This window comes from Oryctolagus cuniculus, chromosome 7, assembly GCF_964237555.1.
Source record: "Oryctolagus cuniculus chromosome 7, mOryCun1.1, whole genome shotgun sequence".
Taxonomy (NCBI): Eukaryota; Metazoa; Chordata; class Mammalia; order Lagomorpha; family Leporidae; genus Oryctolagus; species Oryctolagus cuniculus.
Genome location: NC_091438.1, coordinates 110329746 through 110345210, shown reverse-complemented (window position 1 = coordinate 110345210; position 15465 = coordinate 110329746). Strand labels below are relative to the sequence as shown.

General features: G+C 37.7%; 1 protein-coding gene across 9 annotated transcripts in view; it reads right to left on the bottom strand.

Moving 5' to 3' along the window:
* The window catches only part of DOCK7 (dedicator of cytokinesis 7), a 268374-nt gene that overhangs the window by 19831 nt on the left and 233078 nt on the right, over positions 1 to 15465 (bottom strand). For 5 of the 9 annotated variants that reach the window (XM_070078382.1, XM_070078385.1, XM_070078381.1 and 2 more), the window contains 5 exons: positions 14252 to 14383; positions 12724 to 12738; positions 3725 to 3850; positions 1302 to 1391; positions 952 to 1188 (listed from right to left, as the gene is read on the bottom strand). In XM_070078382.1, coding sequence (XP_069934483.1) covers positions 952 to 1188; positions 1302 to 1391; positions 3725 to 3850; positions 12724 to 12738; positions 14252 to 14383 — 600 coding nt within the window. Of the gene's footprint in view, positions 1 to 951; positions 1189 to 1301; positions 1392 to 3724; positions 3860 to 9811; positions 11019 to 12723; positions 12739 to 14251; positions 14384 to 15465 lie in introns of those variants that run through there. The other 4 variants (XM_070078379.1, XM_070078384.1, XM_070078380.1 and 1 more) reach the window with 3 other exon arrangements.

Sequence of the window (15465 nt, the reverse complement as noted above, 5' to 3'; positions counted from 1 at the left end):
TAGTTTTACAGATAATCAATTAAAATTAGAGGGATGGGAGTGTGGTATAGTGGTTAAGATGCCTGCATCCCAGATCAGAGTACATGGGTTAGAGTCTTGGCTGCCACTCCTGATACTAACTTCTTGTTAATGCATACCCTCCAATGCAGCAGGCAATGGTTCAAGAATTTGGGTCCCTTCCACTTATATGGGAGGCCCAGATTGAGTTCCTGGCTCCTGGCTTCAGCCTGACCCAGCCCCAGCTGTTGCAGGCATTTGGGGAGTGACCCAGAAGATACGAGATTCTCTCTCTTTTTCCCTTTCAAATAAAATAAATAAACAAAATTTAAAACAAACTAGAAAAAAACTGGAAACCAGTTGTAGAGTTTAATAACAATAAAATGCCAAATTTGGATCCCTACATAACAGAAAAATATCAAAACATAAACTGATGGTGAATTAGGAACTGAGATAACAAATCTAACTCAAAACCAGATAATGGGACTGGCACTGTGGCACAGCGGGTTAACGCCCTGGCCTGAAGCGCCGGCATCCCATGTGGGCGCCGGTTCTAGTCCCGGCTGCTCCACTTCCGATCCAGCTCTCTGCTATGGCCTGGGAAAGCAGTAGAAGATGGCCCAAGTCCCTGGAACTCAGCACTCGCATGGGAGACCTGGAAGAAACTCCTGGCTCCTGGCTTTGGATTGGCGCAGTTCCGGCCGTTGTGGCCAGTTGGGGAGTTAACCATCAGACGAAAGACCTGTCTCTCTCTCTGCCTCTCCTCTCTCTGTGTAACTGATTCTCAAGTAAAAAATAAATCTTAAAAAAAAAAAAAAAAAAAACAAAAAAAAAAACAGATAAAATTCCAGTATGCTACTGTGTGAGGGGTACATATCTTCTGCTGCATCTACATTATCACGTAGCTCAAATGTGCTTATTTCACTAATCCTATTTTCCTATTTATGAACTTACCTCCTCTTTGTGAGTGACATTGACCCTTGTTTTAATATAAGGAAAGGCATGAGAAGTGGTCAGAATGGTTTTCCGTTTGAATTGCTCATGAAGTTCTCCATGGGCACGGCCATCTAAAGTGAATGGTGTACAGTACATGAAACGGCGAAGGTTATAATTTTTGTCAAAATATGTGATTCTGTCTTTCATCTCATATGTATCGAAGTATGGTTCCACATAGGTAATCTGAATATATGCCTGGTAAAGGAAAAGAATCCATTTCCTTACTGTTCAATCATCGCCCAGTATTTCTCAAAATCACAAAGAGGATCTCAAAGATACAAATGTTATTACAGTCCAATCAAGCGTACCTTGTTAGCATCTAATTTACACTTGTCTACAGGATTGGAGTCCTTGATTACTTCAACCACATCCTCACCAAATCTTTCTCCATAAAATCCCTACAAGAAATAAAAATCAATCTTTTACATGAAATTAACAGGATTAGTAAACAGAGGTGGCCTCTGAAGGAGACCCCTGAGCAAAATTAAGATATTTAGTAAGTCCTGGACAACATGTCGTTAATCATAGTCTCAGTTCTTATTTATCTGACATTATTCCCATCAATGCATTTTAACATAAAGTACTATTAAAAAACAGTAAGTTTTCTAATAAAAATACAGAATCCCAAAAAATGTCCTCAAGACAAATAAAAAACACAGATGAAAGAAATTCATTATCATTGGCAATGGACAGAACTATTTAAAAGGAAAAATTAAATCTGAATCTTCAAAGGAGAAAAACCTCTACCTTTACCTCGAAGATAACATGTATGACTGAGCAAGTCTGGGGTACTGTCTCAATATTTCCCAAGACTTATCTAGCTCTTGAAAAATAAAAAGTCAATTTGAGCCAGTTTATAAGTTAGGCTGAGTGAAAACCACCAGTAAGATTCTAACATTAAAGAATTAACATTAGGCTGGTGCCACAGCTCACTAGGCTAATCCTCCGCCTAGCGGCGCCGGCACACCGGGTTCTAGTCCCGGTCGGGGCGCCGGATTCTGTCCCGGTTGCCCCTCTTCCAGGCCAGCTCTCTGCTGTGGCCCGGGAGTGCAGTGGAGGATGGCCCACGTGCTTGAGCACTGCACCCCATGGGAGACCAGGAGAAGCACCTGGCTCCTGCCGTTGGATCAGCATGGTGCACCAGCCGCAGCGCACTGGCCGCGCGGCCATTGGAGGGTGAACCAACGGCAAAGGAAGACCTTTCTCTCTGTCTCTCTCTCTCACTGTCCACTCTGCCTGTCAAAAAAAAAAAAAAAAAAAAAAAAGGAATTAACATCAGCCGAGAATAAAAACAAGTCTAGAGTTTGCTTGCTTCTCAAAATGTCATGTGAGTACAAATCATCTGGGATTTTGTAAAATGCAGATTTCCATTCAGAAAGTCTGAGGTGGGTGGGGTCAGAGTCTCCATTTCACACAATCTCCCAAGTGGTGCCAATGCTTCTGGTCCAGGGATATTTTGAGCACTAACAGAGAAAGATTGGAAACAATAACTATAACAGAAAAGACTGGGAGGTGGGGGGCCGCGTTGTGGTGTAGTGGGTTAACACACTGCTTGCAAAGCTGGCATCCCACACTGGAGTGCAGGTTCCAGTCATGGCTGCTCCGCTTCCAGTTCAGCTTCCTGCTAATGCACCTAGGAAAGAAGCTGAAGAAGGCTCAAGTATTTGGCCCCTGCCATTCATGTGGAAGACCTGGGATGGAGGTTCAGGCCTGGCCTAGTTGCCACAGGTGTGGTCATTTGGGGAGTGAACCAACGGATGAAAGATCTCTCTCTCTCGCTCTCTCTTTCTCTACCTCCTTCTCTCCTCCCCCTCCCCCCCATCACTCTGCCTTACAAATAAATAAAATCTTAAAAAAGATTGGTTACCCCAATTAATATGCAATTATTTATGGTGAAAACAAAGATTTTTTAAAGGTTAAGGAATTCTAAGAAGTGTTTTTAAGGTATAATTTCAGGCTTTTAAGTTCTTTTTTTTTTTTTTTTTTTTTAATTTATTTGACAGGTAGAGTTACAGACAGTGAGAGAGACAGAAATTTTTGGTCTTCCTTCCATTGGTTCACCCCCTAAATGGCCGCAATGGCCGGCGCTGCGCTGGTCCAAAGCCAGGAGCCAGGTGCTTCCTCCTGGTCTCCCATGCGGGTGCAGGGGCCCAAGCACTTGGGCCATCCTCCACTGCCTTCCCGGGCTACAGCAGAGAGCTGGACTGGAAGAGGAGCAGCTGGGACTAGAACCTGGCACCCATATGGAATGCCGGTGCTGCAGGCGGAGGATTAACCAAGTGAGCCACGGCGCTGGGCCCCAGGCTTTTAAGTTCTAAACCTATCTCTCAGGGAACCAGTTAAGCCAGAGATGATGCACTTGATTCACAAATTTCTTGGAGCTCTGCTTTTAGCTTCACTCTTTGCTGCTACTTCATTTCCTGTATGTTTTTCTACATACAAATGTGGAGACTATTACACATTTCTCCGTAAGTCACTGGGGTCTGCTGGGTCTTGATGCCAGCAGGATGTAGGGATTTCTCAAACACATATGTAGCCTGAAAAGAAGTTAGTATTATTTTACTCTAGCCATAAGAGATTTGAAGATTTCAAAAGAGGGTTATTGTACATACTCTGAGGAAGTAGCTTATTTGGCAGGGTCTAGTTTACTATATAATTAGGTCTGGATCTGAAAATCTACTCATAACAGAGAGAACAAATTAAATATTTTGTGAATCACCGCAACATTCACCTCCAATCTGTGAGATATCTCTGCAAGTTTGGTTATTGCAGGCTCCTTGTAAACAAACTCCTGTTCATCCAAATCCCCGAACTTGGTTCCATAAAAACCAACACGAAAATAGGTGCCAAACATCCGCTTACCATCCTAGATATAGGAAAATGAAGACACTTTAATACAAAGTCTTTGTTTTTCATATCATGCTTAGATTGCATAAACTATTAATTCAAAATTTGAAGATTTTATTATTTCTCAATTTGTTTTTTCATTACTTCTAATAAACAACATTAAGCAATTAGGGCTTTGACCAAGTGAGTAAGTCACATATAGCATGTATTTTTCAGAGTTTGTACCAAATGACTACCTCTTATATTTTTCTTACATAGAAAATTCTCTTACATAGAATTGAGGTAACTTACTTTCCTCACTGAAAGAAAAGGTGCTTGGTATAACAATGAACTGCGTCTTAACTGACCTAACATTAGAGCACACTCTATGAATTTTGAAACGACACTAACATTTTAAAATTAGCATTAACCTTTACATAATCTCTTCAGGTATATTAAATGAGATCATGAAAGTCAGAAGCCAAGTAGAGTACCTGGCACACAGCCATCAGTAAAAATGTTAAAAACTCCCCAGAAGAACTAAAGCAAAACATTTGTAATTAGTATCTCTCCACTGACAAAAACATTCAGACATAGAAGAGTGCATAAAAGTGGATGAGAAAGGAAAAAGATGTATGAATGAAAGTTAAACAAATTTTTGTTTGGTTATTCTAAAACCTCCACGCCACCCACTGCATGCATTAACCACACACTAAGTGGCACTAAGGTTACCTTAGCTCTCCCACAAGCATATCTGAAAATAAATTCTTTCAATAAAGATAGGTATTTGGAAGTGTTCCATGCAATTTATTTTTATTTTTTTTGACAGGCAGAGTGGACAGTGAGAGAGACAGAGAGAAAGGTCTTCCTTTGCCATTGGTTCACCCTCCAATGGCCACCGCGGCCGGCATGCTGTGGCCGGTGCACCGCACAGATCCGATGGCAGGAGCCAGGTGCTTCTCCTGGTCTCCCATGGGGTGCAGGGCCCAAGCACGTGGGCCATCCTCCACTGCATCCCTGGCCACAGCAGAGAGCTGGCCTGGAAGAGGGGCAACCGGGACAGAATCCGGTGCCCCGACCAGGACTAGAACCTGGTGTGCCGGCGCCGCTAGGCAGAGGATTAGCCTAGTGAGCCGCGGCGCCGGCCGTGTTCCATGCAATTTTAATAATTCATATACAAAGCCGTTTCAGAAGGATTTTGTGGAGGCTCCTATATACACAACCACACGCAAGCTTTTAAATTCCTCTCGATTCTGTTTAAGCCTAAACTGCTTTATTTATTTTTTCTACACTGGAAAGGCAAAGGGCATAGAAAATAACTTACAAGTGTTACAGATAAATAAGCAAAATGGGAGAAACTTTGATCCTTAACTTACTAGCTTAATTTAAAAAATAAAAGTACAGTGACTAAAAATATCCCTAAAATTTTTGTCTAAAGGAAGTTTTAAAGGAAAATACTTTTGGAGCTAAAGAGACTTGAGGTTTTAATTTAAAAATTTTTTTCACTATCAGCTTATTTCATATTTTAGCAAACATAAAAATTAACTGATTTCTATAGCAAATGGAATCTCTTTAGCTGGATTAAATGGATTCAAACAAAATTCTCATTAAAATCACCGTCAAGCCAATGGCATAATAACAGCAAATTTTGACAAAAAATTAAGAAATGAAGGCACTTCCTGGAAAATAAAAAATGGCATCTGAGAAAACAACTTAAAAAAATTTACTTGTGTGGCCAGCACTGTTGCACAGTGGGTAAAACTGCCACCTATGACATCAGCATCCCATTTGGGTGCCAGTTCCAATCCTGGCTGCTCCACTTCCAATCCACTTCCCTACTAATGGCCTAGGAAAAGCAGCAGAAGATGGCCCAGGTACTTGCGCCCCTGCCTCTCATGTGGGAGCTCCTGGCTCCTGGCTTCAGCCTGGATCAACCCATCTGGGAAACCTGGGTGGTAAATCAATGGATGTTAGATTTTTTTTTTCTCTCTCTCTCTAACTCTGACTTTCAAATTAATAAATCTTAAAAACAATTTTTGATTATTTTTAAAAAACATGTTATACTATGCACATACATGAGTATACTTCAAAAATTTCTTGAAAGAATGGAATTAGAAGATGTTTATTTGGGAACAAAAATTGAACTTTTTGAAGACCCTTGTATGCACGGATTTCAAAAGTTTTTTTGTGCCAAATTTTCATTTTATTTCCACAAACATTTTATTTATTTATTTTTTAAAGATTTATTTATTTTATTTGAAAGAGTTACAGAGAGGCAGCAGAGAGAGTGGTCTTCCATCCGTTGGTTCACTTTCCAAACATTCACAACAGCCAGAGCTGAGCCGATCCAAAGCCAGGAGCCGCTTCCAGTTCTTCCTCATGGGTGCAGGGGCCAAAGGGGTGAGGCCACTTTGTACTGCTTTCCCAGGCCATAGCACAGAGCTGGATTGGAAGTGGAGCAGCCAGGACTTGAACTGGAGCCCATAGGGGATGCCGGCATTCTAGATGGTGGCTTTACCCACTACGCCACAGAGCCAGCGCCTCTACAAACATTTTGATGTTTCCATGTACATATATATTTCTACTCTTCAAAATCACAAATATTAAAATACTGTTATTTTGTCTATACTCCTCTCAGATTTCCAGCTTGAAACATTTTTTTCCAATTCTTCAATGTTGTGGCTCTTTAAATATATTTAGACACAGCCAGTAGGACTTGCTTCCCTCAGCCAAACTTTTTAGTTCTCAACCCATCCTCATATGACAGGAATGCTTATACTCTGTTCGGTGTTAGTTTTTCAGTGCTACCTTTGAAGCGTGGTATCTCAGAAGCAGACATAATACTCCTGTTATGATCTGAATGGTGATTATCTCAGTGGGCTCACTGCCTTCCTGCATCTGGACACTGAATTTTATTAATGCAGCTTAAAATTCAATAGTCTCATATATATGCACATATATACGTAAACATTTAAATATACGTATAAATATATGTCTGTTCTCAAACTGACATTCAGTTCAAGGAAAAAAAATACTGAATGCTTATTTTGTTAGCCACTATTTACCTTAATAAGAAAATAAAACTAAACAAGACTTGTTTCTCAATAACTAAAAAGCATGTTCAAATAATTTCTATAATAAAGAAGGGATATATGCCATAATAAAAAGCAGTATCAAGCAAGGAAAGATGGGACTGCTACTCTGACATAGTAGGTTAGGCCTCCACCTGCAGCACTGGTATCCCACATGGGTGCTGGTTCATTGTCCCTGCTGTTCCTCTTCCAATCCAGCTCCCTGCTAATGGCCTGGGGAAGCAGTGGAAGATGGTCTAAATGCTTGGGCCCCCGTACCCATTTGGGAGACCCAGAAGAAACTCCTTGTTCCAGGCTTCAGATGGGCCCAGCTTTGGCCATTGTGGCCATTTGGGGAGTGAACCAACCTGTCAAATATATCAATCAATCAAAATGAAAAAAAATATTGTTGAAACCAAGTCTCAGTAGAGGTTCTAGATTTATACATTTTTTTCTAGGACTCAAGAGAATTGGCCACACACTCTATATAATGTCTTGAAATATCACACTGTATCCCAAGAATATGTACAATTATCACGTTAATAAAAATGAAAAATGTATTAAAACCTTGTGGAAAGAAAAGAAAATAAATTATATATATGGCCCAAGTAGATAAAAGATGAAGGAAGAAACATTCCAGCAAAAAGAGAGGGAGAAAAATAAGTTAAAGTCAGAAAATAGAATTTATGTGAAGGAAGCCATTCAACTAGGTACTTATGGACATCCTACTATGTGTGGGCAAACTGTTGTAGAGATTTACGATAAATCAGTGAACTAAAGAGACAAAGAGGGTGGTCAGAGTAGGTCTCCCCAAGAAGGCCATCTGAGCAAAGATGGGAAGGAAGTATGAGTTACTCATGTGGATCACTGGAGGTCTAGGCAAGAGCCTGCCTGGTGTTTCTGAGAACCAGCAAAGTTAATCCTATGACTGGAGCAGCGCGAACGAGGGGGAGAATGGCAGGGGATGTGGTCAGAGAAGCAACCATGGGGGTTACTAGAATTTAAAATGCTTGCCTGTGTGTGCACTGAAGTGGGGGAGGGAGTAGCAGAGTCTGATGCTAGAGAGGAAGACTACTTGTCCTACCCAGTTCTTAAAGTATAATCACATAGTCTCATCTTTAGGAAACACATTGATTCATTCTTAGTTCTTCTTCAGAGTTTTGGAATGTAGAATGATACCTGCTTCCCACTTAATTGAAAAAAAAAAAAAAAAAAAAAAAACGGTCTTCTTTCTCTTAATCCAGTCCATGTTTTTGTAGCATCCCCTTCCTTTACTGTTACAAATGCATTCTGAACTTTGCATCGTTCCTCTGCTCCAGCTTATTCTCCCTTAGCACTTCCACTCATCACATTCATATCTCCTGGGAGACGCAACTGTGTCCCAAATGAAGAAATCCACCTACCATGTCTCTAAATAGTTGAAGTCTCTTATGACAAATATATCTTAAATCTCCTCTAGTTTTGTTATTTCTATCCAGCAAGAAACATTCTGTTGAGCAAGCTGTGCTTCCACAGTATCAGCACTTCTCTAAATTCTTTTACCCTCATCCAGCTGTTTTCCTCTATGCTTTCTTCAAGTTAACAGATTTCTACATAGGCATACCAGTATTGCACACGTGGTCATCTCTCTTCCCTTTCATTAGATCCATTCTTTTTAAATTGTACTTACCAGTTCATTCTAGTCATAGATTTCAACTTGAGAACCTGGTATGTTATGGATTATGTTAACCTAAATCTCATGTTAGGATTTCAAGTAATAGTAAGGATAATACTTATGGATGCTAACAATCATAGTAACAACAACAAAAATAATACTGTGCAAAATTTTTGAGTATTTACTACTATATGCTAGATGCTGGCTAACCACATTACCTGTTTGTAACAAGCCTCTATGAGATAGATGCCATTACTGTCACCTCATTTTATAGAAGTAACTTCCCCGAGGTCTCATTGTTAGTAAATGGTAGAACTGGGAGTTAAACTCCAATATATCTGACACCTGAATCTGAGCTCTTAATTAAGCAGTTCATTCCCAGGGCTGGCACTGTGGCACGTTGGGTTTAGTAGCTGCTGGCAACAATGGCATCCTGTATCCAGTCCAATTGGCTCTGCTTCTAATCCAGCTCCCTGCTAATGTGCCTGGGAAAGCAGTGGAAGATGGCCCAACTACTTGGGCCCCTTCCACCTACATGGGAGACCTAGATGGAGTTCCAGGCTCCTGTTTATGGCCTTGCCCAGCCCTGGCTGTTGATGCCATTTGCAGAATAAACCAGCAGACTGGAAGACTCTCTTTTTCTGTCATTCTGCCTTTCAAATAAATGTTAAACAAAGAAATCTTTAAAAAATTCTATAAAAATCAGCCACATGTTTCCTATATTCTACATACTAGTATAAATACCAGGACATTATGAGTAGGATCTTAGAGTTGTCCTCCTGGAGAATTCCTGTGAATTACCTTGAGTTTCTCCCTCCATATGTTTTGCCTTTCTTATTACAGCATCATTCTTTACAGTAATTTCTTGCATGTTTGCATATCCTTTCTCTATACTTCAGTATAAAAATCAGATTGGTGGTTTACCTACCAAATGTATTCTTCTAAGATACATCCTACTCTATTTCTGATCAGAATTTTAATTCTGACCATTATTATGTTCTAGTTCAGATAAAAGAAATCATGTCTAATACCATCTATAGTATCCTTTTCCCCTCAAAAGTAGCATCAGCGAATGAACAAAACCAATGGTATGGCATATCTTATCAGGTGTCTTTACTAATCACTGGGGAGTCACTACCTATTAGAAGTACCTCCTCCCAGGGAAATTAAGATTCTTTTCATTTATTGTGTTTTCCTTAACTAAAGTAACAGATGTTTCACATCTACAATGGCCTAACTTCTTTGGTGTGTCACATTTCCCACTATAATATCTAAAATTACTTCTTTTAACTATGTTCTGTCCTCTTGAGTTTTTTTTTTTTTCTTTTCTTTATTTATTTTCTTCTTTCAGGGCTTATTCTCCTCTTTATTATTCTTTGGTGTTTCTAGTTCTGCTCCACCTGGATGGGTTACTTTACCTCAATCAGCTTTAATGTGGATTAAAGAACATAACATTCAACAGAAGTCACTGACCCAGAACTATGACCAGTATTTATGAGCAGCTCAAAGTCAAAATACTGACTGGTATTCATGTCTATCTGGTCCAGGAAGAAGTGTCAGGACAGTCATTTTGCATGCTTCAATCTTAAAAGTTAGGGTAACCCACATTTCTGCAGTGATCCAATAGAGTTTTTACTTTAACAAAGCTAATCCCATCTTCTATGAAGGTAGTGCTATTCTCTTTAAAGAAATATGTGCAATATTTAAAAACAAAAAAAATGGCAAAAAGTGTCATATTATTAATATTTTGGAGTTATTTTTTCTGGAAAATCTAAACTTGTATTAGTATCCTTGAGTGTAAATTGATCACTAACAAATGGACAAATATATCTTTTAAAAATAACTTTGTCTTATCCCCCAAATATGAGATGGCTGTGATAATCTTCACAAAGACATTCAGCACTTCTCTCCTAAAAATAATTAAAAATGTATCATAAGAAAAAAGTGATTGACAAAACTTATTCCTTATTATTTCAAGAAAAATAAAAGGACATTGGGAAAAGTAAAAATAAAAGTGAACACTAAACAGCCTTTAAGGAACTGAAACCGGCAGAGCAGATAACAGCCACATGGTTATGAAGGGTTCATGATTTGTTATTTTGCATGGTGAGTACTTTATCAGATTGTTAAATATCCAGTGTTAGAGTTATTTTTTATATACACACACATACATACTCATATACATACTGTCTACTACAAAGTTTTGCCAACTCAAATAATTTGTACCAAATCAAAGAGCATAACCCAAAATGCAACACTTTGCTAATATCTAAGCCCACAGGGTTTTTCTTATAAGTCAAGGAGTAAATTATCAAATCAATGAGCCTTTCAACCATGTATAAATTATCCTTACTGGATTTCAATACAGTGAGAGTTCTATGAGAATACTAGGAAATTAGCTAGGAAACAGTTTTCAGAAAAAATGAAATTATTGAAGTTTTCAGTCATAAAGAAAAATATTCACAAGATAGGAACTTACCACAACAGACAATAGTAAAAGTAGGGAGTAGGGTCAGCAACCAGGGGCAAGAGAGAAGAGAAAACAGAAAGCATTTTAATTAGGGAAATTTCAAAACAAATAAGCAGTAAATGGTAGCAAACACATTTGTAAAATGCAAGCATCCATTTAGGTTTAATGATAGAAAAGCAAAAAACAAACGTGCAACAAATTTAGAAGCTACAAAGCTAAAGGTCCAGTAAAGATAGTGATAAGAATATAAACAAGAACATAAAGTCTGTGCAACTTGTACCATGCAATAACATGATGACACAATGATATTAATGTCATAACCAGTGAAAATTATACCTTTCAGGGGTCGATTTAGCATCAAGCAGAGTAGTAAGAAACTGCTCAGAGGTTTTGATATTTCATGCCTAATTTTCAGCTAATTCTATTTCATGTTGGGAAATCCATAAGGAACTTAATCCTTTATAGATAACCATGGCAAATCTCTACATATCTTAACTGAGCCACAGAAATAAAGGATTACAATTTGGTTATCAATAAGATCATATACATTTAATCTAGAGAATTAAGGTAGATATAAAAGTGCTGACTTAATCTGGAGAAAAATAAAAGATGAGCACTATTTCAGAAATGGAAGAACTTGGTAGTAACATTTATTGCTAAGGTTTTCTATTTGGGTCCCAAAACAAGGACTGCAATGCAAGACCAAATAGGGAAGCATAGGTTGTTCACTCAATGTCAACCTGACTAAAAAGTGATAGGCAAAGCAGACAACTTTACAAATGGACCTAGCTTTAAATAAACCTGGTTTATTATTATCTTGCTTTACCTCATCAAAATAAACTAGGTATATTTTATAGAATTCTTTCCTTTGCAGAAAGATTTAAAACAATGGTAATAAATTCTCTCTGGTATTTTTCAGATAAAACTTGATTTGTATGTAACTTTTCACAAGTCTACCTACTACATAAAAGGAAGCACATGTAGTCTTCATTGAACGCTATAAACTGTTTGGATATGAGGTATGACATTTCAAGTTCTCTTGATCTCTTTCTCTCTCCCCCCAATGAAATGTACATGACAAAAGTGAATTTCTTCCCTCAATAGTGCTTATTATACTCAAGGTAAAGTGATTCAAGACCAAATAAATGCAGTATTTCATCATTTCTAAGATGCACATATTTTGACCCACATTTTATTATCTCTGCAGTTGGCTTCCAACAGATGTCCTGGTTTAATATACAGAGATTCACATAGGACATAATAATGTCTTACAATTGATGGCATCTTAGATTGGGTGAAAAGTAGTATTTTCTATTTATACCTCTGAGCAATAACACATAAATCGACCTCTGTAAAATGAGGTGAAACAATATGGTTAAAAAAGAAATCTGTGTATAAATGTTGATGAAGGAAATGCTTCAAAGGATAAAAAACAAACTAAAGTGATGGCAAAGTGGCTCATTTACCAAAGAATCTCATTAGTGTAACATATGGATTTCCATGCACTGCCTACACACACACAACCTCTTAATAATAAATTTCTTAAAAAATAACTCAATACTTTAACAAAATTTCTTTGGTTAATGAATTCAGTTGATAGCAGATAGCAACAGAATGCCCACAGCTAGCACATGTGGGTAAAGCATTGGCAAAAGAAATCTTATCAAATCAATCTATTAGTGTCTTTAACTAACTAAAACATTACCTACCTCCCAGCCAGTACTCTGTATAATAAAAAGTAAAAAAGGGCAAGTCATAAAAAAACTGTTTAAAAAGAACAAAAAAGGCCAAAGGAAGTTCAGTAGCTTAAGGTATCATATACCATAAAATCTTCTCCACAAACACAAGACAATAAGATATGTTAAATAGCATATTCTTTCATTCAAGATCTACAATAATTTTCTAAGTTGCTTTTTCAAAACATAGGTACTGAAATTTTGCCTTTTAAAAGTTATACTTTTTTTAAGTGAAAAGTACAAAGTACTTTCTAAGTGAAAGTACAAATTTTGGGAAAAGAAAGCTAGCTGCTAGTTTCATGTATGTATCTAAATCTCTAAGTGAGCTGTACTTCATTATAGTATCCAGGTTAAACTGGAATACAAATTGCAATTTTGTTCAAATGCCAGATACAAATGAATGAAAGTTTCTTGGCTACTAACTCTACATGTCTGAAGGCTTGTGTGTATATTCTGTGACTTATAGCTCTAGCAGCTGGGATAAAATTCCTTTGAAGGTATATGTATAATTTATTATAAAAAGACCCACCTGTAATGAACATGAAACCTAATCTTTTGCAATTTCACTATTTTAGTAGATCACAATAAAATTCCAGCTTACCAGGATTACAGCCCTATTTTATTTTCAGATGATCTTAATATATCTAACAGAACAGATTAGCCTGTAGCAAGAAAGTAAAGATCAAGCTGATGGAAAATACAGTAGAACTAGTGCTGAGCAGAAAAGTGGATAATCAATATTTCAACTTCTTAGATAACAGCAGCAGCGAAAAGCAAAGGGAGCACAGGAAGGGAACAGAAAACTGGAGGAGGGGAGGCCCATTAGGGTGTTTCAAGTATTCCGATGGAGACAAGACTTTAGTTTCAAGGAAATCAAATCGAATTGCCTACTGTGATTTTAAAGCAATTATAATTTGATCCTTGTTTTTGCTGAAACGTGTATTCTACAATGATCTATAAAGATCAAGTACTGAAATCATTCTATTATAATGAAATTACAGAAGATTACCATTTTATTCATTATTTTTGCTAAATGCTATTTTTATATTAGAAATATATCACAAGAAAAATGAATGCAAATATCTAGGAAAAACAAAGTTAAGCTGCAGTCACTACAAATGTTATTTAATTAAGATTTCATTCATTTAATAAAAATTAAATATGAAAACTTTTTTAGGCAGCAAAAGATATTATTTTAAAAACAGATTTACAATTATAGCCTACATTGTGAAAATTAAGAAAATTTGCTAACTAGTAACAATCCAAAAAATAAAAAAAAAATTTGTGTGTAAAGTTTATGATGATCATCATTTACTTTAGGCAAATTCATATTTTGTTAATGAAACTTGCTTTAGCCAGGAACCATCATTGTGACTGTTAATTTCTAACTTGATTAAAAGAGTCATTTCATGGAATCAAGTTTGACATCAGCACAGAGCAACACTAATGCTTTTAGACAGTTTTCTCTGTTTATTCTGAAGCTAGAAATCAGAATCATTACCTGATGAACAATTTTGCTGAATGCTTCTTGAAGTTTACCATGAATTGTGGATAGTTTCTTTGCATCACGATTAGCTTCATGAATAGGGATAAGTACTTTGTAAACTTCATTAACTGCTTCATACATGCCAGCCTATAAAAATAACATTTATAAGATATTGCTTTCTTTTATACCAATAAGAAAGTAAAATAATTACAATTATATATTCACAATATTTCCATTAACACAATACCACTGAAGCTTTTCCAGCAGGACATAAAAACAAACACTATGAAATTTTAATTTTATTAAGATTTAACAAAAGAATTTTACACAACAAATCATCTCCTCTGGATGGATTTCAGCAGAATGTCCAATTCTAATTATAAAAGTAATGTGTGTGAGGGGCTGGCGCTGTGGTCCAGCAGTTTAACGCCCTGGCCTGAAGCGCCAGCATCCCATATGGGCACCAGTTGAGACCCGGCTGCTCCACTTCCGATCTAGTTCTCTGCTATGGCCTGGGAAAGCAGTAGAAGATGGGTCAAGTCCTTGGGCCCCTGCACCTGCATAGGAGACCCAGAAGAAGCTCCTGGCTCCTGGCCTTGCATCGGCGCAGCTCTGGCCATTGCAGCCAATTGGGGAGTGAACCATCAGATGGAAGACCCCCCCCCCCCGACCTCGTCTCTCTCTCTCTCTCTGTGTAACTCTGACTTTCAAGTAAATAAATAAATATTTTTTTAAAAAAATCCATGTCCTTAGTCAATATATTGCAAGATGAGTAAGGCCTTGAGATGATCTCAATGCAGCAGGAAGGTAATACTGCATTATTACATCAATCTTCCCTCTTACTCTAACATGAACCTTGGTGTCTCCTAAACCTTGGTGCTGGGATACTAAACAGCACAAAGGTCAGATAAGGTGCCCCTATCAATACTGTTCAAGAAAGTAAGTCAGGTTTTGATTATCTTTTTCTTCTCCAGTAGATACCCCATCTGGACTCCATCTAATTGTTTCAATTACATACAGATGGAAGGGAACAAGGATTGGAGTTTAGCATGGTAGGGTGGTCAGGAAACGATTCAGCATATGGTTGATAAAGCTCCAGATAACTAGGTTCCTGGCTTCCAATACCTACCTAATGCAGTTCAGTCTACATGCAATGGGATGAGTGGCCATATCTTTTCCAGGCACCAGGGCAATACTCAACATAATGAATAGATTCTCCCTTTCACCCA